Genomic DNA, 26,827 nt, shown 5'->3' on the forward strand with positions numbered 1-26,827 from the left:
ATTTACACAGACGGGTTGCGTACTTTTATGGCGAGAAGTTTTTTCTTGCACAACTGTACCCGTCACAATGCCGTCCAAATCATCAGGGCGCATTGCCAAAGTGCGCAAGAATAAATACTCGACTCCCCATGAAAAGAACCACCGATGGCAGTCCTTCAACGACAAGATTGCCCAGTTCAACTCGCTGCAGCCGCTGCGGCGAGTCCGCCGCCACGATCTCGACACCGAGGACCTCTCGGCCGCGACATCGTACTTCCAGACGGCCCTGCAAAAATGGAACGAGCTCAACATCGGCCGGTGCTTCGTCTCGTTCAAGCAAAAGGTGCTGCCGCTGAGCGAGAGCCTGCCGCAGATTCTGCACTTTGAGACGCGCATCATGGACCTGCTCGAGGAGCACATTGCCATGCAGGACAAGGACGGGCTGGAGCCGCTGCTGGACCTGCTGACGGCCTTTGCCCACGACCTGGGCTCGCGCTTCGAAAAGTACTACGAGAGGAGCCTGGCGCTCATCATTGCCATTGCGATCCGCCCGCAGCCCGCCGACGTGATTGAGTGGACGTTTGGCACGCTCGCCTTCCTCTTCAAGTACCTGTCCAAGCTGCTGGTGCCCGACGTGCGCCCGACGTACAAGGTCATGGCTGTGCTGCTCGGCAAGACTCGCCTGCCGGGCCACGTTGCCCGCTTCGCCGCCGAGGCCGTGAGCTTCCTGGTGAAGAAGGCGGCCGCGCCGTCGCACCGCGAGACGGCCCTGGTCGGCCTCGTCGAGCACATCCGCGACGACCTGGTCGGCATGGTCGACGACAAGCAGTTTACGCTCTACAACGACGGCGTCATGACCATGTTTGCCGAGGCCATCAAGGGCACCGAGGGCAACATCCACTCGGCCGGCGCCGCCATCCTCGCGACCCTCATGGATGCGATCCCCGAAGACGAAAAGAAGCTCGCCACGAGGCAGGTCTGGACGGACGTTGTCTGCGGCGTCCTCACGAGCACGATACACCACTGCCGTGAGGAGCACTTTGACGACTACGCCGAAGCAATCTTTGATGCTATTGAGCAAAAGGCCGTTGCCGTCGCGATGCCCCCTCCGGCTTGGGGCACGATTCCACATATTCGAATACTCGGCACGCTGGCAGGCGTGCGCAAGGGCTCCCGCATCAGCAACTGGAACCGCCTGATCCAGCAGCTCGTCGCCCTGCTCGCCAAGATGGTGCCGTACCCGTCGGCCGATGAGCTGAGCCAGGAGGAGAGCAACAACCTGTGGTCCCGCGTGCTGGTCAACGTGGCCATTGCGTGGCACCACGCCCCCGTCGACGCCCTCGTCCCGCACCTCGCCTCGCTGCTGCAGTCGCTGACGCGCGAGCCGCTGATGCGGTGGTTCATACCCTTCTGCGCGCTCTTCTGCGCGCTGGACCCGCGCCGCTTCGGCAGTCTACTGCGCGGCGACTTTCAAAAGTTTCTCGCGGCGCACTGGTCGCGCGGCAGCGGCGGCGGCGCACACGGGTGGTCCAACGAGGAGATGCTCTGCACGCTGCTACCCAAGATGATGGAGAACCGCGCGTTCCCGCCGCCGAGCGACAAGCACGCCTGCAAGCTGCCCCAGAGCTGGCAGGACCAGATTGTGTCCAAGTTTGAGAACCTCGAGATTTCGCCGTTCCCGGAGCGTGGACCCTACAACAAGGACCCTCAGGTCTGGCGGGATCGCTGCTTGCCGAAATATGCAGCCCTGCTTCAGATTCTCGAACTGACTTCGGTGCATCCCTCCACCAATGCCCGCATCGCCGAGCTCCTGCTCAAAAAGCTCAAGCTTGCGCTGCGGCCGTCGTCCACACTCGACTCTGACGAAGTGCGCTTCATTGTCGGTCCCGGGTTCCATGCATACTTGGGTATGAGCAAGGCAGCGGGCGTCATTGACTCGAACCTAAGTCGACTCCTTCGTGCTGCTCTCCCTCGATTTGCCCGCTCTGTCGGTTTCCTGCGATCATATCTCACCTATGTATCTTCTGTTTCTGGCAGTGCGTCGCCAGATGAGCACACTGCCGGCGAAGAAACCTCATCAGAAACCGATCCCGCCATTGCGTCCCTTATTGAGAACCTCGGCTCTCCTTCACATGAAATTCGCCTCACCTCCTTACGCCTACTACAATACATGGATAAATCCGCTGCCGTCATTGACGCCATGCTGCAGATTGAAGAGACTCCTCTCCATCTGCAAAATACGAGAAGCATTGGCATGCTCATGCGCAAGCTCGGCCAAGACTATGCCCACGTGAACAGCTTCAGCTGGGTCAGCACAGCCGTTCCGTCTTTCCTTTTCGGAATGCTCACCGTGAAGCTCTCGCCCGTGTGGGACGATGCCACTGAGACCCTGAAACACATTGCCCAGTCCAAGACTGGCGAGGAGGCTATTGCCAAGATTGCGTTTCGGTGGATCGAAGTGCCCTCGCCGCGATGGAAGGCCGCGATGGGCGACGGATCTGCCACTCAAAGACCCGTCCTATCAGATTTCGACTGCACGGCGTACATCTACCTGTCAAGAGCAGGGCAAATGGTCCATGAAGATGCGGTCGGTGCAGCGACCAAGATGCTAGAAAAATTTGACCAAGAACAGCAACTCGTGGAGAATATTCCCGAGTTTGCACGAAACCGTGCCCTCAGAGTATTCAACGCCCTTCCCGCCATTGCGGAGAAGAGATCGCGCCAGCTGGTGCCTCACTTGCTCTGCTGGGCGAGCGAGTCAGAGGACACGGCAGAAGATGCAACTGACGAGGATGCCGGGACAGAAGAGGATAAGAACTGGTCGCTGGCCGACAGAAAGAGCATCATTGGCGTCTTTTCGCAATTCGTCAATCCCAAGGTTCTGTATCAGCACGAAAAAGTCTACGATGCGCTGCTGCGACTCCTCGAAAATGGTGACATTGAGGTGCAGAAGCTCGCGCTCAAGGGCATCCTGGCTTGGAAGCAGGAGGGTGTAAAGGCGTATCAAGAAAACCTCGAGTTCCTCCTGGACGAAGCACGCTTCAAGAACGAAATTGCCGTCTTTTTACAGGATGACGAGCTCATCAAGACTGCCCATAAGCCGCAGCTCATGCCCGTTCTCCTACGCCTGCTGTACGGCCGCACCATTTCCAAAAAAGGCGCTGCGAGCGGTCGCCACGGCTTACAGGCTACGCGTCTGGCCGTCATTCGAAACCTTACTCTTCAAGACATGGGTGACTTTCTCGACATTGCCATGGGCAAGCTTCGAGGCGTGCAAGTCGTCGGAAAGTCGGCGGTTCAGACGAAGGCGTCTTTCAGCGAGCCTATCATTACTCCCCGCCAACAAGTTGGTTTCCTAAACATGATCTCGTCCTTGATCACGGAAATGGGCAGCAATGTGTCACAATACATGGAAAAGGTGCTCAGCCCAGTGCTGTACTGCCTCGTCTACGCCTGTCGAAATTTGAGAGACGTATCCCCCGAAGCTGAAGAGAGTGACAAGGCAAGCAGTGCGTCGCTGCTCCGTGTCGTTCGCGTGACTGGTATCAAGTGCCTCATTTCGCTTTTCCAGAACGCACAGGACTTCCAGTGGGAGCCGTATCACGACCTCATTATCGAAGAGATTGTGGCACCAAGGATCGAAAACCTTGCCGCCGAGACGACCCAAGGTGTTTCCGGACTCATGCACCTGTTCTTCACCTGGTCCGTTCTGCCCAAGTCGGCCCTGTTCCTCGCACCCCACGGCACATACTTGCCGGTTGGTGTCTTGCCAAGCGTCGTGGACTGCATCACGGCGGCAAAGACAAAGGACGACGTCAAGATTCACTCGCTCGAGATTTTGCGCAACCTCGTCAAGCTGGCCGTTGCCCCTGCCAGTGAATCCCAGTTCAACGAGCTGATCAAGGTGGAACTGCTAGACGCCAATGTGAAGCAGATTTTGGCGAGCATCACCAAAGTTCTGGAGGAGCAGACCGTCGGTCACTCGCTCCTCGAGGCATGTGTCGAGACTATCCTGGCGTTTGCCGTCGTTGTCCAAGACATTGCGAATATTCAGTCCGTCATCCGCATCTCAAGCTACCTGCTGAACCAGCCTCCACGACGTGTTAGCCCCAAGACCAAGGGTCGTATCCTGCTCATCGTCGAGAGCTTCGTATCCATGGACCATGCGGGACAAGACCCCAAGCTGCTGCAACAGGTATACGATACGCTTTCGTCGCTATTCGGCTATTTCAAGGACCGCGAAAACAGACAATCGCTGGCCCGCGCTCTGCTGGCTCTTTCCAAGCAGGAGCCCGAAGTTGCGGTCGTCGCTAGCCTTTGCAACGAGCTCAACTCATACAAGGAGGGCCGCCTGGATGAGCCAGACTATGACCGACGCCTCAATTCGTTCAACACCATTGTAGCTGTGCGCAAGGTGGCTTGGACTCCGAAACAGTGGCTACCGGTGCTGCACAACCTCATCTTCTTTATCCGCGATGACCAGGAATTCGGTGTCTTGTCGACCAACTCTGCCGACGGTCTGCGACGATTCGTTCAAAATGTCGCTGATGCCCAGCCCGCGAACGTCAAGACCGTCTTTGAAGAGACCCTCAAGAGTGTTCTCATGCCTGCTGTGTATTCGTGCGCCCGCGACCCCTCTGAGACGGTGCGCCGCCAGACACTCCGCGTGTTCGGTTTCCTGCTCACTACCATGCCCGACTGGGCGCCCGTTGCCGACCTCAAGGGCTTGCTGGTGGAACAACATGAAGAATCGACCGAGCCTGCATTCTTCTTCAACCTGCTGAGCCCTGCCGTTGCGCGCCAGCTCGAGGCCCTCAAGGCTCTGGAGGCTGCGAACCAATCTCACGAGATGGGCAGCCAAAACCTGGCTCAATTCTTCATCCCGCTGCTAGAGCACTTCATTTTTGGGCGTGAGGACGGCACAGACGACCACGGTCTCGGTGCACAGGCCACTACAACTATTGGAACATTGGCCATGTCTCTCCACTGGAACCACTACCGCACTACTCTCCAGCGATACATCAGCTACGTTGGATCCAAGCCGGAGCTGCAAAAGCAAACAGTCCGTCTTTGCGGCCGATTTGCGGATGCTCTTAGCGCCTCTATGGAGAGCAAGGATGATGCCATGGAGATAGATGGCGAAGATGCCCCAGCGCCAGCTCAGAAGCAACGCCTTGCCACGAGCACTTCCAAGACTCAGCTCCCGGTCGACATTTCGGAATACTTTCTGCCGCCACTCACAAAATACCTTCACGAAAAAAATGAGTCCGAAGTCAGTTATCGTGTGCCGGTCGGTGTTATCATTGTCAAGCTTCTCAAGCTCCTGCCGGAGCAGCTGATGAACCAGAAGCTTGCTGGAGTCTTGACCGACATCTGTCATATTCTGCGCAGTAAGAACGAGGAGTCGCGAGACTTGACTCGTGATACGCTGGTGCAGATTGCCGTTGTCCTCGGGCCCGGCTTCTTCGGCTTCCTTCTCAAGGAGCTCCGAAGTGCCCTGACGCGCGGCTACCAGCTGCACGTTCTGTCTTACACCATGCACTCCATCCTGGTCGCCTCGGTGCCCTTGTTTGGCCCTGGTGATCTCGACCACTGCCTCTCGCCCATTGTCACCATCATCATGGACGACATCTTTGGCGTCGTTGGACAAGAAAAAGATGCTGATGGCTACACGACACAGACAAAGGAAATCAAGGGCAGCAAGAGTCAGGACTCAATGGAACTGGTTGCAAAGACCGCCTCCGTGACGCAACTCATTCGCCTAGTGAAGCCGATCCAGGCTCTGCTCATGGAAAGGGTGGACCTCAAGATGGTGCGCAAGATTGACGCGCTCATGTCCCGCATTACCGTCGGCCTGCTGCAGAACCCGGCCGCGGAGAGCCGCGACACTCTTGTATTCTGCTATGAAGTCATTCAAGAAGTCTACGACAGCCAGAAGCCACAGGTAGAGAAAAAGATGGACCCCAGAGTGCGGAAGTACCTCGTTCAGAAGGGTGCCAAGAAGAGCGACCGAGGCAAAGCGGCCAAGCATACTTACAAACTCATGCGATTCGCATTCGATATTTTGCGCGCTATGCTCAAGAAGCACGATAGCCTGCGAACACCCGAGAACCTTGCTGGCTTCTTGCCCATCATTGGTGACGCTATTGTAGATGGTGAGGACGAGGTCAAGATTTCGGCTTTCCGTCTACTGGCAGTCATTGTCAAGGTTCCCATGGGTGATGACGGAGCCAACCTCTTCAAGGTCACTGTCAGAGAAGCCACCAAGAGCATCTCCACGTCGACATCTACCACGACCGACCTGGCACAGGCCGCGCTGAAGCTGCTGTCCGTCCTCTTGCGCGATCGACGCGATGTGATTGTCAAGGATGCGGCGGCCGACATGCTCCTCGGGAAACTCAAGGACGACTTTACCGAGCCGCTGTATCGCCACGTCACGTTTAACTTTTTGCGATCCGTCCTCGAGCGTCGCATCGAAACAGCCGCGGTGTACGACACTCTCGACCATGTTGGCACTGTCATGATTACCAACCCCGACAAGGACACACGAGATCTGGCCCGCGGTGCGTTTTTCCAATTTATCCGCGAGTACCCGCAGAAGAAGGCTCGCTGGGCCAAGCAGCTCGATTTCATCGTTGCCAACCTCAAGTATGATCGCGAGGGCGGTCGTCTGTCCGTCATGGAGATGCTTCACCTGCTTCTCATGAAGGCCTCCGACGAGTTTGTGCAGCAGGTGGCGTCGACTTGCTTCCTGCCGCTCTTTTTTGTCCTCGCCAACGACGAGAGCGAAAAGTGCCAGCTGTCGGCTGGTGAGCTCATCAAGGAGATTCTCCAAAAGGCCGACAAGGAGCGCATACAGCAGTTCCTCACGCTGCTGCGGTCATGGCTCGATAAGAAGGACAACCTTCCGGTGCTGCGACTGGGCTTGATGGTCTTTGGGTACTATTTCGAGGCAAACGAAGACGCCGCCAAGAATAAAAAGGACTACAAGCTTGTGCTCTCTACTATTGGAGAATTACTGGCCCAGGATGTTACCGAGCTTGATGCAGATCTCGTCAGTACCATCATTGCCACGGTGCAATTATTCACTGTGCAGTATCCAGAGCGCATCCTCACACCCGAGAACGAACAGCTGTGGATCAATGTCGCGCTTTGCCTGCAGCACCAGGATGTCAATGTGCGCTTGGTAACAATTCGCTTGATCGCCGTGTATCTTGGCGACTTTGCGAAGCAGAGCGGCAGCACGCCTCCCGGGCAAGCGCTCAAGGGATCTTATGGCCTTGCGTTGCCCGTGGAGAAGCTGCAGGACTACGTGCGCCTGGGTTTGAACGTTCTGGGTGGCAGCCAAGTCGACGAGGCACTGGCCAAGGAAGTCACGCAGGTCATCATCTTCCTTGGACCGCGCCTTGCCGACGTACCCGAGAAGAAGACGGCCGAAGACGACGGTGATCCGGAGGAAGAGGAAGAAGAAGAAGAGGACGAAGCAGCTGACCAAGACGAGGAAGACATCACCCAGCGGCCCCGCGACATTGGCTACCTCTTCTGGCGCCTGTCGCACATCCTGCGCAAGGAGATTCGCCCGCGCAGCTACGCCATCGTGCCCAAGGTGCACGCCATGGAGGCGCTCGAGACCATTGCCCGGCGCATCCCCGCGGACCGGCTGCGGCCGTCGCTGCGCAAGGTGCTGGAGCCGCTGCACCACCTGACGGACCCGTCGATCCCGGTGCCGTTCAGCGCCGACGATGAGTTCCGCGCGCGGCTTGAGGGCATCAAGACGCGCGCGCAGATCATGATGGACGCGCTGCAGAAGAAGTTTGGCACGGCCACGTACACGCGGCTGCTGCTCGAGGTGCGCGAGGCGGTGCGCAGGCGCCGGCAGCGACGGTCCAGCAAGCGCAAGATTGAGGCGCTCGCGCAGCCGGAAAAGTACAGCCGCGACAAGAGGAAGAAGCTGGACCGCAACAAGGAGAGGCGCAAGGTGCGGTCCTCGGAGCAAAAGACGATGCGACAGACGTACAAAACGTGGTAGTTTTTCCTTTTTTTACGGCATTATGTATGGTGCATTCTTGGAGTTATGGAGCTTTTTTTGTGTGTCACGTCACAGACGTTTATACCATGATAGGTTTAGATGAATATAGCAAATGTACATTTTAAATTCCAGTTTTGCTCTTCTCTAGGAGCCGTTGTCCAAAGTGGAGGGTATTCTAATCAACAGCGCCATGTGTTCCTTTTTAATGCTAGATATTGTACAAGATTCCATCACCGCCAGATTTCCATGTTCAATGGCTTTTATGAGCTGCCGGTCTTGGTCTCGGGCGCCTCCTCCTCATCGGGCCAAAACTCAATGTCGCCGTCCTCGCCGAGGCTGCCGCGCTTGACCAGACGGCCCTTTTCGCGCATGAGGTCCTCGACAGTGAGCTTGCGGTCGCCAAATATGTTGAGGTGGTCGCTGATGACGTGTCGGTTGCGGCAGCTCGGGCAGGTGATGAGGATGGAGCCCGTGTGGTAGCCCTGCTTGGAGACGTTGTGGTGCGACCGGTGGCTGCACGGCACGCAGGTGAAGGAGAGCTGGTAGTAGGCCGGGTTCTTGGCCTCGGGGCGCTCGCCCTCGCTGGCGGGCTCGTCGGCGGGCTGCCACGCGGGCGGCGCGGCGGCGCTTGTTTCCCGCGCGGAGGGGGTCGCAGCAGTCGCGGGCTCGGTCTGGACAGCGGGACGCTGGGAGGGCCGCGGTGGACGGGGAATGGTGTGCGCGGCACGGACGAGGAGCGCCGGGCGTGTGAGGTTGTTGGGTGGCTGTCGCAAGAGGCTGGCGCGAGAGGCGGCGGCGCTGCAGGGCTGACGGAGGGCGCTGGGACGCAGCTGGCGCAGGAATGACGATGCAGTGCGGGATGCCATTGTGCGCGCGATGGATTGGTGGTAATGCGCGAAAGGAGTCGAGGTGAGGAAGGCGAGGTGGTTGGATTCAGGAGGTTTGGCGCAGGAGAAAAAAGTTGAATGTCGGCGGCGACGAGCTCCAGAAATATTTTTGGAAGTTTGGCGTCATAGCTTGGGGGCGGTTTTCTAGAAGCGTCGGACTAGTATAATTGAGGTGTACATGTTCGCATATTATGTCCAACATACAAAATACCTGAGAAAACCAAAATAAATGAGATATTTTCAGCTACTCAAATCTAGTCTTGAAGTGCTCGATGTTTGCACTTTCCACCGTCCAGCTAGAGTACCAGGGCTGCCAGCTGGCGCAGCTGGCAGATGAAGCGAGCAAACGCAGGAGTGTGAGCTGTTCGTTCACATCTGAAATGAAAATGAAAACATCGCCAGTTGATTCAGATGCTTCGCCTCTTTTTTTTTTGTTTTTGGTTTCGCAGAAGTAACTTCCCTCGACGACTTGACGTCTGCTTGTTGGACTGCCAATCAAATCATCACATCTCTAACAAGCGTTCGACATGCATCTCGCCAAGGTCGCAGCCGCCATCGTCAGTATGGCACTCGCCAGTGCTGCGCAGAGCGACGACCTCGTCTCGGCCTTCAACATGGTCAACCAAGCCAGGGGCGAACGACTCGTCAAGCCGCTTTCGTGGAGCCCCGACCTGGCCGCCTACGCGCAGCTCTGGGCAAACCTCATGGCCAGCGGCCAGGTGCCTTTCCAGCACGCCGCCGGAGCCTACCGCCCATCACAAGGCGAGGTTCTCTACGTGCAGGAGGCCTCGGACTGCCACCCATCGTACGATGCGCCGTTTCAATCGGCCATGCACGCCTGGCTTGCACAGGCGCCGCTGTATGACAACAAGCCGATCACGACAGGCCACGAGCCATGGCTTCACTGGTGTAGGTGACGCTGGGTAGCACAAAAAAGGTGAGATGCTGACGGTGTAGCGCAATGCATGTGGTCCGGATCGACGGAAATCGGATGCGCACGCGCCTACAGCATCTCGGATGCCTACAAGGTCTATGTCGTCTGCCGTTTCAGCCCCGAAGGCAACGTGTAAGTCGAGAAATAACACAGGCAGCTCTTCACTGTCGTTAACAAGTTTATAGTGCTGGGCAGAAGCCGTTTTATTAGCAGGAGACTGGGGTCAGTGTCTGAGGAGCATGTTATCAACGTCAACATGTATAATGATTGCTGTCAAGAATTTGGGACAATAAAAGTTGAGAGAGATAGAAAAAGCAAAGGAGTTAATACAGGCAGCTTTTGTTGCGATTTTCGTTGAGCCTCCGGAGCACTCAATTGGCGAGTGGCTTGCACCAGATATGAGACATGCTACTGATATGAATTCCACGGTTGGGCTAACTTCTGATTTAGTTATTCTATAAGTAACACTATATGTCGTGCTATCCTATACTTTGAGTTTAGCGATACTAGTTCAGCACTTAGACCTTACCCTGAAGCATTGTCACGGGATGATCATCACGATTCTTGTAGACTGTCGCACTCCGGGCGCCCTCAACAATCTCGCTGACAAACACTCCCACCGACTTGCATTCAACATCGGGGTAAAGAAGTTTAGCGTCCAGATAGCCTAGGTATGCGGCGTGCTCCGGTGTGTTATCGCCGCGGATCCCCCATGTATACTTGTATTCAAGCATCGAAAGCTTGAACAGAGATGGCATGTCGGCAGGGTTCTTGCCAGCAACCTCTTTCAGCTGAAGCATCGTGGCCTCGGCATCTTCCTTGGAAAGGTATGTCCTGGGGATGGTCTCCCCCGTGGCCTCCTCGACAGCGGCCCAAATCTTGTTCTGTGTCGTCACCTCGCCGTACGCGAACACGTGTTTGTTTAGCGTTTTGGGGTCGGCGACGATGCGGGCGACGTATTTGCCGATATCAGACACATCAGTGACTGCAGTAGGCACATTTCCATCAGCACCGATGATGGTGTCGGGGACAGAAATTTGGGCGTCAAGCCTCTTGGAAGGGACTTGGGGCAGGGAGAGCTGCATCCACCAGCCAACGTCGATGACTGTGTAGGGGAGATAGAGTCGCTTGCACCGGTCGAGAACGTCCTCCTTCATGGAGCGCAGCGTGAGAACACCGCGAGGCGGGCAGACAACGGCGAAGAAGCTGGGCACGAATCGGCCGACGCCAGCGGCGTGCGATGCGTCAATAAGTGCATGCTCCTCGGCCACTTGCAGCAGAGTAAGGCACGAGATGACAATGTCAACCCCTGTGAGGATACTAGTCATCGCCTCGATGTCCGAGAATTTGATAATTTCAAGAGAAACGCCGCGTGTAGCGAGATCCTGGTAGACAGGCTTAGATGCGGATTCCGGCCGCACCAGGGCGATGATATCGAAATTGTCCGGGGAGTCAAGGAGGGCATTGATGATGGACATGCCCGTCTCGCCAGATGCACCGCCGATAGCGATCTTGAGTTTTTTTTCTAGAGCCATGTTGTGCGAGTGAATTAAAGGAGAATAAGTATAGGAAGCTCTATCTTCCTGATTGTGGGTTTCAGATCGATTGAGAAGCTGTCCAACAGATGATACATCTACTTATAGTATTCATAACATGTTCCGGAGGTTTCGGACACTTGACTGAACACGATGGTCTAGAAAGTCCGCAGGATGCTTACTAAAGTGTCTGCAGATATTAGAGCCTCACTTCCGATTCCATAGCAGCGGAGTTTGCCTTTGTCGAAGCGAGGCTTAGCGGAGTATTCGACAATTGTCCGCGCTGCCCCAATCGCCAGTCCAAGGGCCCATGTCAAGTTACTGGAGCATGAAAAATTACGCGTTTAGGCCCTCAATACGCGGTAGATGCCCCAATAAGCTCGGGGATACGAGACATTAGAGGTATAGTTACGCGGAAAGAGCGCCGTACCCTGACCGTCTTAGTCTTCACAGTTGGTGTAGCCAGCTGGAAACCTATGGGCCAATCAAAGCTGAACCATATCGTCTTCACCTTTGCAAAGATGGAAATCGAGAACTAAATAAAAATGAGATGGAGAAAGTAAAAAATGAAATAAAAATGTAATCAACCAGTCACTTGTTAGATGCTACTGTGCTTGCTGTTTGTACTGGGCGGCCGCTGCTTACGTAACTCGGTAGATGCCGAATTTTTAGCAGCAAACGCGCGCGACGAGAAACGGGCCTCAAATCTGTTAGCTTGTCGCGACACCTTCTCGATCCACGCCATTTCCATCTCGTTTCCTTGAGCTTCATCACACGTACGCCCGCAAATTGCGCGAGCCGCCACCAATCTCACCCATACGCAGGCGATTGTGCGTCAGACGCTGCACGGCATCGCGTTACTCGGCCACTGGCAACTACGGCCAGCGCCCGCCTCCCTTGCCAACCTAATCCGTCCAGCTCGGCGATGCCCATCGAGGCACCCACGCGCCCATGATGGAACGAGCAAAACCCCAGGCGTTCCAGTCGAGCTATGCGCCGCGGTTGCGCGCATACAACAACTCGCTGCTCACGCCCGTGCTGCCCAGCGCGCCCAGCGTCAACCCCCTTTCCCGTACGACCAAGCGCGGCACTACCATGATCAACTATGCCGAGGACGGTTACGACGACATTGACGAGGACAGCGACGATCCTCGACGACGGCCCACCGGCCTGCGCAGCCTGCGCACGCAGGACTCGTCCAAGGGCCAGGACTGGTCCGGCAAGACGGGCAAGGACACGCTTCAACCTGTCTACCTCCAGCCCATCTGGCGCGAATGGATGGGAAAAACAAGGTCCATTCGCAGCGACCAGCAAAATGCGGCACAGTCCAGCCTACCCCTGACGCTGATACCGATCCGAATTGACCTCGACGTCCCGTCCTTTGTGCCACAACCGCCCTTTCCCCCACCCAACACACCTGGCGTCGACCTCTCGCTGCCGCAGTACCGACAACAGGAAATGACGGTGCCCTACAAGCTACGAGACATCTTTTGCTGGAACCTGCACGAGACGCTGATCACGACGGATCAGTTTGCGCAGACGCTGGCTCAAGACCTGGACCTACCCAACAGGCAAATTGTTGCCGCCGACATCAGCAAGCAGATTCGCACGCAGCTCGAGGAGTACGCGGGTGTCGCGCTGCATCCTCTCTTCCATACCGATCAGCCTGTTGCGCCTGCGCATCCCGCGCAACCACCCACGAACGGCACCACAACGAGGGATCGACCCTTGACCCGAGATATTTCGCCATACTCTGCTGCGCGTTACCTTTCAAGGGCCGATACGCCATCTCAGGCGCCGGCGGCCGCGCCAGCCACGCCAATCCCAGGACAGGCTCCCGGTGTGCCCGCCGCCACGGCCGAAGCGACGGCCATTCTCCCCGACTCGGACGACTTCAACCCCGATGACACGTACCGATGCATCATAAACCTCAACCTCAACATGTCGTCGATGCTGTACAGCGACAAGTTCGAGTGGTCGCTACTGCACCCGCCCGGCACGGCCGAGGCGTTTGCCAAGACGACGTGCGCCGACTTGGGCCTGCACGGCGAGTGGGTGCCGGCCATGACGCACGCCATCTACGAAGCGGTCCTGCGGCTCAAGAAGGAGGCCTGCGAGGTCGGCGGCCTCGTCACCGGCTGGGGCGGCCTCCAGCAGGAGCTGCCTAACGACGCCGCGCTCGGCACCGAGGCCGGCTGGCGCTACGACCCGGACCACCTCGCCGAGGACTGGGAGCCCAAGATTGAAATTCTCAGCAAGGAGGACATGGAGAAGCGCGAGGGCGACCGCGAGCGCCAGGTGCGCCGCCTGCGACGCGAGACGGCGCGCTTCAGCTCGACAACGGGCATGCTCACGGGGACGACGCCGTTTGCCGCCGGCGTCGCGCCGGCGACGCCATTCGAGCCCGAGGAGGAGCGGATGGGCCGCGGCGAGCGCTCCAAGAAGAAGCGCCGCTTCCGCAGTCTCAGCCCGCTCGGTCGAGGCGGCACGCCCGGTGGCCGGGGCACGCCCGATGCCGGTGGATACGGCGGCGGCGGAGCGCTTACTGACGCGGAGCGCTTCAACTGGCGGTGTCTGCACTGCCGCATCTGGGGATCCAGCGTGTGGGCTGTCCGAGATGGTCCAGCAGGTCCTAGAGTACGTTATAACTTGCCCTGTCACCTCCTTTACTTGGTTACTAACGATTTCGGCAGACGCTCTGCGCCAACTGCGGCTTCTTGTACGAGCGCGATCGCAAACTTCCTCGCCAAACGAAGAATTTACATTTACAAGACGTCCGTGCTGGCTGAACGATCCCAGCATCCGAGGGAAAAAAATGTAAAGCATAATAGTTTTGAAAGATGGTGGGGGTCCTTGGCGATTTACAATCCGGCAGAAGAGAGCGCGAGAGAGAGCAACTACGCCGAAGCAAAGGTGGACAATGTAAAAAAAAAAGAGATGTTACGCGGGTTTACAATCTTTCTTTTTCTACTCTCTTCTATTTTGTGCGTGTTTTCTTCTTATTCTGCAAACAAAGTCTCGTTTTTATTTTTGGCGTCTAAACAAATGGGTGTTATTGGGGTAAGGAAAGGGTTGGATGGAATGGATTGATTCCTGGGGGTCGAAACACGGAGAGAGGCGTGCAAAGACCCATTTCATTGTTCTTGGCCTCGACAAGTTAGTTGTACTGTTTTCTACTTTTATTTTTGGGTTTAATGACGCAAAAAAAAAAAACCGCATGTGGCTTATAAATGTACCTTTTCTGCCTATTTTGCCTGCTCTTGCGTTTTTTATTTGGCCAGGTTTGGCCTGCAATGGGGACAACTAGGATACGGTCAAAAGATGACTGCTACTGCACATGTAGGCGTTTGATGCAAGGACCAACATCGTATTGTATATTTCACTCGTATTGTCCAATAAAGTAAGTTCCTGTATCGAGTAGGCCGCTACGTCTATAAATAATCGCCTGCGGGGTATCTATTGCGGCTGATGCGGCCCTCCGTGCATCATCTGCGACACGTTGACGCCCACCCACGGCTGCTGTTGCTGCTGCTGCTGCGGCGGCGGCGGCGGCGGCTGCACGGCAACCATTTGCACAGGCGATATATGGTTAACCGGTGCGCCGTTAAGGTACTGGTTGTGATGTTGCTGATGCTGTTGGTGCAGCTGGTGTTGCTGGTGTTGCTGTTGCTGGGAATAATGGTGATGATGCTGTGGCTGTTGTTGTTGTTGTTGCTGTTGTTGCTGTTGTTGTTGTTGTTGTTGTTGCTGCTGTGAGTGCTGCTGCGGCGAGTGGTGTTGCGCGTGAAGTTGCTGCTGCTGTTGTTGGTGCGGCGAGTGATGAGGCTGAGGCGGCATGCCGCGCATTGCATGGAGCTCGCGCAGGCGTCGCAGCGTGTCAGCGGAAATCTGCTGGAAGCTGTCTTTGAGCATCGTCGCGTCCTCCCACCGCTGGCTGTACTTGGACAGGGTTTCGTGCACCCGCTCGAGACACCACAGGCTGCGTTCCAGCGCATCATTGGCGTTGTTGGCGGGCATTACGGTGCGTCGCGGGATGGGTGGCGCGGGCGGGCAGCCTGGCCGTTGCTGAGGCGCTGGCACAGGCCGTCCGGACAAGAGCACGTCTTCGGCATCACGTAGCACGGCCAAAAGCTGATTTCCCATAAAATACACCTTCAAGGCATCGTGGTATGTGTAAAACGCGGTATTGAGTCCTGTGCGGGCAATCTCGAGCATAATGTTGAGGTACTCGAGCGAATACTCAAAGATGAGTGTGCGAGAGTAATCTGTAATCTGTGGTGCCCGAACCGAGGGGGCTATACAGTACACATAGCTGTACCGAAGCTCCTGCTCAAACATGCGACGAATTCCCAGGGGCAGGGAGTCCGGCAGGCTTTCGCCCCATTCGCGCATGTCGAGACACATTTGCCAAAGGAACGTGGTAGGGTCGGCCAGGGGTGTTGGGTCCGACTGATATAGTTCCTGATACCAAAATGACTGGGCACGGCGGAGCTGGAATAGCAGCAAGGCTGGATCTGTGGACTGGGGAGCCCCGATGGAGCCGGACGAAAGGGAGTGCTTTCGCTGCTGCGACAGGCTGGCCGGGAAAGCCACATTGATGGAATCGTCGGTGAAAGAAAATGTGCGCGCGTGTACCATGCTGATGGCGCGGTCCAGAGCGTACACGGAGTAAAAGATTCGGCGACGGATATCAAGCGCTGTGCGGTCAGAGGAAGAAGATGTGGGAGGGTCTTGATGGAATCCCAAGTCGATGCAGGCTCTAGCAGTAAAGCCAAGAAGATGCCAGCTATCAAAATGAGCCGGGTCGAGTAGGGAATAAATTGTTAGAAGCAACAGAGACTGAATTTGTGTGCCGCTGCCAGGTATGAGAGCCTGGTCTGCGTATTTCAACGCTTTGACAATGTATTCCACGCCACATTCGTAGTTTGTGTCGTTGATCTGGTGGCTCTGGGCAGTGTAGCCTATGGCGAGAACCATGTACACGAGCCAGTAGTCGGAGTCACGTATCACACGGAAGTCTTCTTGGTAGAGATCGCCGATGACCGTCAACAACGCCGTTTCGGAGAAGCATGGAAACAGCGTGTAGATGTGTGTCATAAAGTATTGCACAATCGAGTGGGTGACTTGTTTCGGAGGGAGGTCTGGCTCCGTGGACGCGGGGAGCGCATTATTCATAGTCGCAGTAAGAACGAGACCGGCGAACGTCACATTGAAGGAGTCTGGCTCGAAGTCTCTAGCTACGGCATTTACAGACCTGGGCATGTCAGCATGCATTGATAGCAGTTCCAGCTCAGGGCTTCCTACATGTAACCGAAGTCGGATATAAGAGAATTGACGTCTGAGTTTTCGCGATTTCTGGCAGCCTTGCGATGAATTGCGGCTTTGATAAGGGCTAGCGAATCTTTGCGATTCATTTCATGCATAAAAGGCACCTCGTGTTCGTGATTAGCCACAGAGGCTTTGCGCGACTTTGCGAATTGGAGACGGCGCTCGAGCTTCTCGACGCGCAGTTCGAGCGCGGCCACGTAACTGAGGCGAGTTAGAATACCTTCGTGGCTAGCAAGTAGTGCTGCTCACCTTCTCTCTTTGCCTCTAGCAAACTGATCGTTAGCGGCCGAGCATTCGCTTTCCCTGCCGGCCTTTTCGCAGGCTGTGCAAGCCGGAAGCTTTCCATCGCACTATATCACGTTAGGTGTCGTTCGGCGCGGAGGGTATGATTCGCCACGGACCTTGACTTTGGCCGATCGACCTAGTAAAAGTTAGCCAGACGCAAAAAAGCTATGGCCAGCAGGTAGAAGCTTACATCGCGAGCAGGCCGATACTGGGCGAGATACCCTTAGCAGGGGGTTTCGAGAGAAGCTACTGCGGGGCATTGCGGGAAGCTAGCGAATTGCAGAGCAGGGCAATGATGGAGGCGTTGCGACACCGCGGGCGAGCGGCAGTCGATGGCCCGGATAATATCAATGAAGAGACACGATATACAGATTTCAGTGCGACAGAACGGCACGAGGTATGTCACTGAGGAGTGGGCGATAGGCGCGGACGCTGCCGGCGGGACCGTCGAAGCTGGAGAGCAAGACGGCAGAAGAGCGCTCGTGGCGCGGCGGTTCGAAATAGGGCAATGACCGGGATGGAGTAGCTCGAGATGGCGTAGATCTATGCGCGCGCGTGGACGGTGTGGACGGCGTGAACGACGTGGACAGGCGAGCCAGCTGGCCGTCGAGTAAAGTGGTGGTGGAAATGCGCGGCACCGCAAGTTGGGGGTGACACAGATGCCAAGACTGGCACGAGAGCGGCAAAAGCGCAAAGAAGCGCCGAAGCCGAGCTGGATAAAAGAAATGCAGGAGCTGTGGCAAGCTTGGCTCGAGTTGGCGATGGTGGCGGCGAGAGCGGAATGAGGGCAAGGCGAAGGATGCGCGGGGTGATGAAGAGCTGGATAAACAGAGGATGAATGGGTGATGGAAATGGAAGGTGAAGACCGGTGTGGCAGAAGCAGTGGCACAGGCAGTGGCACAGGCACAGACAAAAAGTGCTGCACCAGACTAGGTAACTTGCCAGTCACAGCGATCCGCAGAGGATGGATGGATGGATAGGATAGGCACTGCGGCCATCATCTGCGTTGCGCGCACCACCCGCATTAAAAGATGTACCTTTGCGCATTTATTTGCTGCGAGGGTACACACGCTGAGCTAAGCACATCAACTCCAAGACATTGGCTCCATCTGGCATCTACAAGCCATCCCTGGTCGCCGCGTGCAGTCTGCTGCTAGCCCGCCCAGTCTGCCACGACAGATGGTAATAGCGTCCCGTAGCGCCATTTCGTCTGCCCAACTGGGCATGATTCTTCTCCGCGCAAAATGTCCGTGGCCGTGACAAGTCTCCGCCGTCCGCGGCGCTATTCCCACACGGGCATCATGGCGACTCGGGCAGACTGACAGGTCGCTCGTTTCTTGCAGTCATGATGCCACGATCGACCTCGCCCACTCAATCCGTCACGACCATGTCCTACGATTTACCGCTTCTGGATCCCGGGCTTCGGTGGCGGTGCGCCTTTTCTCAAGACGTAACGTAATAATGACCATGAAATAGGGTTTGCGCGAAACACCAGTGACCCATACATTCATCGCCAGCCAAGGTTAGCAGTCCTGCTGGAGCTCGCTGTGGCGTTGCTAGCTGCCATCGCAAACTTTTACTAGCAGCGAACCTCAACAGACAGCCATATTGCCGAGTGGTCGAGACTCGGCTTGGTGACTCGTTGCCATCACGTCTTGGTAGGTAGAATGCTGCCGTCAAAATGCACCAACAGCCTGTATCCCACGTACGCCAAGCCTGGGTCAGATAGTCAAGGACCGGCGAGCAGGTACGGAGGATGCGGAGTGCAATCCGCTCCAATTACATCTCTTGGCCGAGTCTGCAAGTTCCCGGGTGCCCGCCAATCCGACTTGATGCTGCCGATTGGCTCCCTTACCTCTTGCCATTCCGTGTAGATCTGTACAAGTGGCTGCATGCCGGACTGTTGCGCGCCGCACTTCCGAAACGGAGATATGGACTGATAGCGATGCGGCCATGGAATACTACGTAGCGGCCGTGCCCGTCGCTCGGGGATTGGTGAGAAAGACAAGCTCGTCATCCTCTGTCAAGCCCCGCGCCAATGACTGGCCTCGGCGAATGCGACTAGTGGCAGCCAGCACCCTTGATGCTGCCGCTGTCGGGTGGTTGATCGGTGTTCTCGGCTCCGGCCTGTGATTCGGGGCTAATTTGGCCTAGATTCATCAAGCATCAGCCAAGCGGTGGTCGTAGCTCACGGTCAGCCCAACATATAAATGTCAGCATCATCGCGGCTGACAGGCTGCGGGAAACGTTCCGGAAAACAGATTCGCGCCGTAGTCGCGACGGCCAGATGCGTGGTGTGTGTTGACGGTAAGACGGACGTCGTTTGAAGCTGTCCTGCTGCGCACCCCACAGGGAAAGGCGATCCTACCTAGAGGAGTTGGCAGCTGGCAGCTGGCAGCTTAGGTCAGCATCATTTCAGCTGTAAGGTAGACATCACTCAGTATTTGACTGCTGAAGACTGCGTAACATCACAATAAATCTGCAGCGTTCAATGAGTGTTTGGGCAGCCATTATCGCGGCAATAGCATTAGTGTTGTGTGCTTAGGTATTGTCTACCAGTGTGACGCTCAACATATCACACACGGTCATGTACCTACCACTTACCTTGATTACCCATCGTTACACCGCGACTCGCTCCAGCACCCGAGCGCTGTAGCCCCTCCAAGGGCCCCCAAGAAACCCCACCAAGTCCTCTGTGGCCCCTGCTGTCATCCACTAGCGGTACCACTAAAACACGCCATAATTGTGCTGAATGGTACTGAAGTTTCGACTCGAGAGACCAGCCAGAGCCGCCAATAGAGCCAAAGCCGCCCACCAGTCTCTGTCCGGCCACTGTAAGGTACAGCTGTACCTGCACCCCACAGCCACTGCTCCTGCCACTGCCCGCTCCCGGAAGCCGTCTTGTCTCAGGGTCACACCTCCATTCCACAGTCCTATCCCAGTCCTCACATCACCCGCACGTTACCATTACGCAGTCACAATACGGAAACAGCCTGGCCTTCACGCTGCTGTCGCATCGCCAACGCAACCACAGACAACCCGATACCCGTGTTTTCGTCGCAGAGCACGCATCGATATCCCAGCTGTCACGCGGTACCGTACTGCCAACGGCGCACTCTGCCCTTCCGCCCCTCCGCCACCAGCTTCTACCACACTGAGATGAGAGCCACTCTACTTGCCATCGACGCCTCTACGTTATCTTAGTGACGAAAGCATCGCTTGCACTGTGCTTCTTGGTTGTTGTCTCTATTCTCGATTGCGACTCTCTGGAGATTGCGCTCGCATCCCAAGCCTATTCCGCAGCCTCGGCCCGTCCTCTGCGCTTAAGGAAAGAGGGCCTCGCACCCATCTACCCAACTGCTGATTGCAATCCCGGACCGCGTCACCGGTAGAAACGGCGCTTCCATACGTTGTAATCATGAACGCTGCGCACATCTTTCGCCAAGGGCTCGGTACTGTACCGCCTCGAGCCAATCCTGGCTTCAACCCACTCATGGGACAGTCGGCAGAAGTCGACGAGCTCTCAGACGCCGAGGGATCCGAACATCGCGTAGCCCATACCTTGACCGCATGCTGCCGCTGCCGACAAGTTCGTTTTCCCAAAGTTTTAACCGTTTCCTTTCAACTGACCGTTGTGTAGCGCAAAACACGTTGTGATCCCACTCTTCCCCGCTGTCTTCCATGTGAACGATCCGGCTCTGTATGCGAGTATCTGGACGCCGCCAAAGGTCGGAAGATAAATCGTTACTATGTCATCAAGCTACAGGATAAAGTCCGCGCGCTAGAGGCAGAGCTCGACCAATACACCGACGAAGCGGCCGATTATCCCAAGAGCAGTGAAGACATTGTTCGTCCGGGTGGCATGATTCGCCTAAGCAACAATGATGAAATACCTCGCTATCTCGGACCCAGCAGTGGCATTGCGTTGACTCGCCTCCTGATGGAAGAAGCCAAGCGCTTCACCGACTCCAAGAGCATTGGCGAATTGATTCCCGAAGTCCGCGCCAGGCGGCAAGCGCGCATGCAGTCTATTCAGATGTCTGGAACTGGGACCCTCACTGGCCATAAGAAGAGCTACCCGATGGTGTCCGAGGTTCCTGCTGAGGGTCTGCCTAAACGAGTCGTTGCTGACAAGCTCATTGATGCTTTTTACCAGAAAAGTAAGACTTGGCTCTGCGACTATTTATGTTTGTAAACTAACCCCCTGTAGCACAATTATCTTGGCCAGTGCTGCACGAGAAGGATTTTCAGCAAGATGTTGATGCCGTATACAGCGGAGACAAGGACCCGTACCGCAACTTCATCGTTCGCATGGTTTTTGGCGTCTCTCTCCAACAGATGGAGCAGTATGCAGGTCTCGCGGACAGTTACTACATGGCAGCTATGCAATATTTCAAGGACGTTGTGCGCCCGAAGGATTTGAAAACACTTCAGTGCCTCGTTTTGCTCGCCACATACTCTCTGCACACTCCGGCGCGGAATCCAGTCTATGCCGTCATGGGTCTCGCTGTACGCATCTGCCAACAGGAGGGCCTTGCCGAGGAGAAAACAATCACAGCTGGCTACAACTTGGATGCCAAAACGATTGACATGAGACGACGGCTTGTCTGGATTGTGGCTACATTCGAGTTCGCTCTTTCGCATTACATGGGCCGCCCATCATCTTTCGCCAAGGGTGGCGACCGCCTGGACGTGGATTGGTTTGCCACAGTCAAGGACGAGAACATTACCGCAAATGGTATCACAGCCGGACCTGACGACTACAGAAAAACGAACACGATACACATGTATAGACTGCGCGCCATTGAATGCGAAGTCAGAAGGACTTTGTATGAAAGAAAGCGCCCGGAGCCAGTCAATGATGCGCATCCATGGTATCAAAGTATAGACAAACGCCTTGATGAATGGGTCAAGTCAAGGCCGGACGAGATTGCCTGGACCAAAGCTTGGTATGTCCCCCGAATGCAGAATGCAGAATAATTGCTAATCCTTTGCAGGTACTTTGCATCCTATCATCAGTCCCGCTTGTTTTTGTATCGGCCTTCTCCTCAGGTACCCAAGCCATCTGCTGGCGCCGCTCAAATCTGTTTCGACAGCGCCGCGTTTGTCCTGTCCTTATACAAGAAGCAAATCGACACGTCAGCAGCGGACGTGACTTGGATGTTCCTGCTCAATCTCTCTACGGCTCTCAACACACTATTGTGGTCTATTTCTTATCCCGATGTCCGACAAGCGCATGGCAGAGAAGAGGCCGACAAACTGATCAATTCTGGGCTGGACTCGCTGGACAGCTGCTCAGCGCGCTGGCCGGGTGCGGCAGCCACAGCGCAGCTGTACACCATTTTGTCAAAAGCCTGCTTGCAAAGCTACGAGGATGGACAGTTCAATCCTTTGTTTTCCTTTGCAAGCCCTTCCAATGGCACGGACATGGCATCTCCGCCCATGGCAAGTCAAGGGGCCGATGGCCAATCGCAGCTCCAGTTCCTCAACCCTCAATTCGGTTGGGCGTTTGACTCACCCCCTGAATCCATGAATGCCTACACGTTTGATCCCAACTTCCCCCCTCCCCAGCCGGCTTTCCGATCCAACTCCATCTTTTGCAACCCGGCAACCGACTCCAGCGGGCGTCGATTCTCCTACTTTCCACCTGACATCAGCCAGCCAGGCGAGGGCCTCACGGAGCAACCCGCAACCTTTATCCCCCAGCAGCAGCAGCAACATCATCCGCAACATCACCAGCACCAACAACAGCAAGTTCAGCCGCAGCAGCAACACCAACACCAACATCAACAACAGCAGCACCAACAGCAATCTCAACGACAGCATCAGCAGCCGCCATCGCAACATCATACCCCCAGCCATTCTGATCAAATGAGCAACCACATGCCGACACCTCCTGAGTCGCTCGCTCCTCCGACCAGCCTATCTGCTACCACACCCAACTCTGCCTTTACACCGCCCGGGATGAACTTGACCACTCCCAACATGGCGCAAGCCTCGCTGACGCCCATGGCCATGGTGACGGGCGGCGGCACGCCACACATGACACCGCCGCCAAAGAACATGGGCCACGGCAACCCGGCCGCCATGCCACGCGCCGGCCCGGGCTTGACGGAGCAGAAGCCCCTGCCCACCACAACTATGCCGGGCGGCGGCGACTGGTACGCGCCGATGCCGCAGTTTGTCTCACCATACACCATTGGTCAGATGAGCAGCAGCTTTCTCGACGAAGCCCTCAGTGTCGACTCAAACGTCGTCGCATTTAGCCCTACTGGGCAGCAAAACGCCGTTGCCATGGCTGGCATGCCCACCATGGCGTCTCCTATCGACAACCTCTCGCCCTACGGCTACATGCCCGGGCGCCAGGGTAGCCTGTCCCAGTCGCAGCAGATGGAGCTCATGAACGTCTTCGAAAGGGAGGGTGTGAGCGAGCTCGACGCCATGCTCAACTCGGCCAATAATATTTCCGTCGATACTAGCTGGTACTAGCAATGTTGCATCGATGTTTATGGATACCATCCTATGCTTTTCCCCGCCAAGACAATTGCGTTTAATTTAGTGGTTGACGATACCAAGTTTGGAAATGGGAAAGAGGAATTTGATTTTTGTTTGAAGCTGGCATTCTCGCAAACGCAAATTAGAAGCAGCTCACGTCAGTACACCTTGGTTTGCATCATGTGCGCTGGAGAAATAAATACAATGCAGTTTTACGCTATATAAATTGCTGTTTGACTGCAGCGCTGTTCAATTGGTAAGCTCGTCTCTGTCACTGTCGCTTCTGTGATCACTCGTGGCGCAATCATGGAACAGAACTTGGAAACGCATCAGTAATGGGAGTGCATCAGAGATGCTGCCATGCTATTCTCGTCGTCTATTCTCAGATATGCGAGGAAAGAAAGCAGGACCGTTTCAATGACTTGTACCCAGCGCGCATCCATCCACATCTATGCAGCCGCCTCCTTGCAGCCCAGCGTCTTCTTGAAGGCCTTGACGCCTTCCTCGACGCCCTTGTCGTACCCCTTTGGCACCCCGACAACCGGGAAGCCCCTCTTCAGCGCCGCGACGGCCACGGCGAGGGCGTTGTCGACCACGCCGCTGCAGTCTCTCTGGGCGGGCGGCTCCTGGCCCGGGCGGGCGCTGTCCTCTGGGGTGGCTGCCGCGCCGCCGCAGCCAATCTCGCGCTTGAAGGCGGCGGTGCCGGCGTCGACGGCGTCCTTGAGCTCGGCGATGCCAAAGGGCTGAAGCGCCCTGTTGACGGCCGTCTGGGCGGCCAGGACGGCAAGGTCCACGACGCGCCCGCAGGCGGGCAGCGGCGGGGACGGCGAAGGCACGGGGGAGATGTCAATGTCGGCCGCGGCGAGGACGGCGGCGAGGAGAGTGGTGAAGATGATGGGAGACTTCATGATTTGTTCTGTATGTAAATGTGGTGGGTGTGTTTCCTGGACGGAACGGAAGGGAAAGCTGTGCTAGAAGTGAAGGGCTAAGCTTGTTTGCGTTGTTGTGTATGTTCGATGCGGGAAGGGCTCTTTAAGTAGTCGATACATTGTCTCATTCTCGATTCTTTTCGGTCTGTCTAGAATTGTCAAGTCAAGCTGTAATATTGTATTTTCCCCTCTGTTGGACAGTCGTCGGGCGGCGACTCTCCCCGCCTTATCCAAGGCCCGCAAGTTTGACATCTCTCAGCCGTGATCTGGTCATGAAAAGACTATCCAGTTTCTTGCAAGACACTTTGAGTCATCCCAAACATGTCTTTACTTTTCGTGCCTTTTGCAGCTGTATTTGGCCGTTCTGCCGTCTCGCCCCAGCCAAAGTCTTGCTGCAACACCCCAGCCGAGAAAAACATGTGTCCGTCACTTGATGGATGAGCGCCCGGCCTGATATGACATGCTTCCGTCCACCCGTCCGGCCGCTGCAGCTTCCGATACATGATGGCGAATATTGGGCGGCAGGTCTGAGACTCCGCCCTTCCGCATCGGCTTACATGCATTGCATCGGGGCTGCGTCTGCCGAAACACATGTTGTACGTGTGTGCTCACTCATTCTTTTCTTACTGGCAGCCGGATCTGCATGGTGCTGCGGGCTTTGCACAAAAGACCTTCAAGCTGGCATGTCCAAGAGACTTTGGGCGCTTTACGGACATGAGACGCTCTGGCGCGCCGCAGATGAGCGTGGGCTTGGCAGCACTTTAATGTAATAAAAGAAAGAAAAAGAAACCCCTGTATGCAAAAGTAACCGAAATTACCGAGGTGGGAGTAAAATCCCTCGACTTTGGCCTGCAAACCTCCGTGGCGATGCGGGAAGGCGTATTCGTGTCTCAAAGGTCTCGGATCAGGGATGGGGATGTCGGTAACACGCTTGCGTGTTGTGAGCCCGATGGGACTGCCAGGTTAGCTAATACGTGCCGGCTAGCGATAAACGCGGCATTCAGGCAGGCCAGATCACATTTATAAACCTTCAGCTGGTGGTGGTTGATTACTTCGACCTCTCTTGATGCGATCAGTTTGTCTTGGCGAGTCTGCCTGGGCGCCATAATTACCAAGCTTTGTACATCAACCTAACGCCGCATGGGCGCCGCAAACACAGATTCAAGCTACTGTAAATCTGTGACCGGTCAATTGTATACTCCTATTAATGTACTAAACAGTCAAGTATGTATCTCGTGTGAGTCCTATTACACAATGCGCACTCTGCGCAGCATTACTAAATATCCCAAACGCCATTATTTTAACCCAATTAACTTCAGAAATTCGGCAATCGCGCAATTAGAGCATCATGGCGACAGCACCAAGGGCGAGAAGAGGAGCGGCAATGGCCATCTTGGGAGCCCCGGCAACAACGGGAACCGTGGGGGTAACGGTGGGAACAAGGTAGCCACCAGTGGAAGTGGCCAGGCCGCTAGAAGGCGTGGGAGAGGTGTAACCGCCGGTGGGATGGGGCTGGCCATCAGTGCAGTCGGGATCCTCAGACTCGGGCTCATCAATCTTTTCGAAGTTGGCGCAGGTCAGGCGAGTGGTGTTGGCGTAGTGAATGACAAAGGAAGCGTTGCCAAAGAAGGCGGCGTTGCCGGCCTCGAGCGAAGTGAAAGGATCGGTGAATTCGGCAATGAATGGATCCGAGGTGATCTTGCCGTACTTTCCGCTGAGATCACCGACCTGGCACGATGCGGGCTTGGACGAGTCGCAGGCAGGCAGGTCGCCGCGCTTGGTAGGATCGAGATGGCCAAGAGTTGCGGTACAGTTGCCGCCGGTAGCAGGCTTGACGTGGAGGTGGTAGACTAAACGGTTAGCATGAACAGCGAGGTAAAGCTCACGAAGCCACATACTGAAAGGACCTCCAGACTTGGGAAAGTTGGCAAACTTGACGGTGAATTTGGTGCCAACACCATTCTCGGGGGCCGTGGCAGAAATAGACCCGACTACGTTGTCCACGAGGTCGGCGCCCTTGAAAAAGGGCTTGTCGGGGAGCGTGGCAGAGAAGCTGACGTCGTGGGGGTTATTGGTAACAATCTTGGCGTCTTCCGAGGCGGCGACGTTGCCGATGAGGGCAGCCGATGCGATGGCGAAGAGGGCCTTGGGATACATGGCGTATTGCTGGGCGCGATGCGCGGTCTGTGTTGTATTGTTGGGCGCAAACGGTGAGTGCAGACAGCAGCTAAAGCGAGTCTGAGCTGTATGGTAAGATGGCTGAGAAGAAATACAAGTTTGCGCACGAACAATGCAAATGGAACGAAACAATGGAATGCTGATGGAGGTACAAGGAAAGAGGCAAACGGGAGGAGGGGGGGTGGGAGTGTTAAATAGCAGAGACACTGGACGAGGCCGGGAGTACTCAGTAATAAGATGAGCAGGAG

At 55.9% G+C, this 26,827-nt stretch overlaps 9 protein-coding genes across 9 annotated transcripts; 4 read left to right on the top strand and 5 right to left on the bottom strand.

Moving 5' to 3' along the window:
• Positions 1-67: 67 nt before the first annotated feature.
• On the top strand, positions 68-8,008 carry LMH87_007256 (uncharacterized protein; the record flags this gene model as incomplete). The annotated part of the gene is made up of 1 exon (XM_056192315.1): positions 68-8,008. The coding sequence occupies one exon, from the start codon at positions 68-70 to the stop codon at positions 8,006-8,008; it is 7,941 nt and encodes a 2,646-aa protein (XP_056060547.1).
• Positions 8,009-8,268: 260 nt separating this feature from the next.
• Positions 8,269-8,874, bottom strand: LMH87_007257 (uncharacterized protein; the record flags this gene model as incomplete). Its single annotated transcript, XM_056192316.1, has 1 exon — positions 8,269-8,874. The coding sequence occupies one exon, from the start codon at positions 8,872-8,874 to the stop codon at positions 8,269-8,271; it is 606 nt and encodes a 201-aa protein (XP_056060548.1).
• A 548-nt stretch (positions 8,875-9,422) lies between these two features.
• Positions 9,423-10,039, top strand: LMH87_007258 (uncharacterized protein; the record flags this gene model as incomplete). The annotated part of the gene is made up of 3 exons (XM_056192317.1): positions 9,423-9,804; positions 9,853-9,961; positions 10,015-10,039. 3 exons carry the CDS (start codon positions 9,423-9,425, stop codon positions 10,037-10,039), a joined length of 516 nt encoding a protein of 171 aa, XP_056060549.1.
• Positions 10,040-10,347: 308 nt separating this feature from the next.
• LMH87_007259 (uncharacterized protein) lies at positions 10,348-11,364 on the bottom strand (the record flags this gene model as incomplete). The annotated part of the gene is made up of 1 exon (XM_056192318.1): positions 10,348-11,364. One exon carries the CDS (start codon positions 11,362-11,364, stop codon positions 10,348-10,350), a length of 1,017 nt encoding a protein of 338 aa, XP_056060550.1.
• Positions 11,365-12,315: 951 nt separating this feature from the next.
• LMH87_007260 (uncharacterized protein) lies at positions 12,316-14,153 on the top strand (the record flags this gene model as incomplete). Its single annotated transcript, XM_056192319.1, has 2 exons — positions 12,316-14,001; positions 14,058-14,153. 2 exons carry the CDS (start codon positions 12,316-12,318, stop codon positions 14,151-14,153), a joined length of 1,782 nt encoding a protein of 593 aa, XP_056060551.1.
• A 235-nt stretch (positions 14,154-14,388) lies between these two features.
• LMH87_007261 (uncharacterized protein) lies at positions 14,389-17,237 on the bottom strand (the record flags this gene model as incomplete). The annotated part of the gene is made up of 8 exons (XM_056192321.1): positions 14,389-14,506; positions 14,601-14,667; positions 14,729-14,789; positions 15,325-16,618; positions 16,669-16,893; positions 16,942-17,042; positions 17,094-17,113; positions 17,168-17,237. 8 exons carry the CDS (start codon positions 17,235-17,237, stop codon positions 14,389-14,391), a joined length of 1,956 nt encoding a protein of 651 aa, XP_056060552.1.
• Positions 17,238-20,395: 3,158 nt separating this feature from the next.
• Positions 20,396-23,466, top strand: LMH87_007262 (uncharacterized protein; the record flags this gene model as incomplete). The annotated part of the gene is made up of 4 exons (XM_056192322.1): positions 20,396-20,566; positions 20,618-21,137; positions 21,188-21,926; positions 21,975-23,466. The coding sequence occupies 4 exons, from the start codon at positions 20,396-20,398 to the stop codon at positions 23,464-23,466; spliced, it is 2,922 nt and encodes a 973-aa protein (XP_056060553.1).
• A 455-nt stretch (positions 23,467-23,921) lies between these two features.
• On the bottom strand, positions 23,922-24,380 carry LMH87_007263 (uncharacterized protein; the record flags this gene model as incomplete). Its single annotated transcript, XM_056192323.1, has 1 exon — positions 23,922-24,380. One exon carries the CDS (start codon positions 24,378-24,380, stop codon positions 23,922-23,924), a length of 459 nt encoding a protein of 152 aa, XP_056060554.1.
• Positions 24,381-25,739: 1,359 nt separating this feature from the next.
• LMH87_007264 (uncharacterized protein) lies at positions 25,740-26,558 on the bottom strand (the record flags this gene model as incomplete). The annotated part of the gene is made up of 2 exons (XM_056192324.1): positions 25,740-26,251; positions 26,300-26,558. 2 exons carry the CDS (start codon positions 26,556-26,558, stop codon positions 25,740-25,742), a joined length of 771 nt encoding a protein of 256 aa, XP_056060555.1.
• Between the last annotated feature and the right edge of the window lie 269 nt (positions 26,559-26,827).

Source organism: Akanthomyces muscarius, chromosome 1 (genome assembly GCF_028009165.1).
Source record: "Akanthomyces muscarius strain Ve6 chromosome 1, whole genome shotgun sequence".
NCBI lineage: Eukaryota > Fungi > Ascomycota > Sordariomycetes > Hypocreales > Cordycipitaceae > Akanthomyces > Akanthomyces muscarius.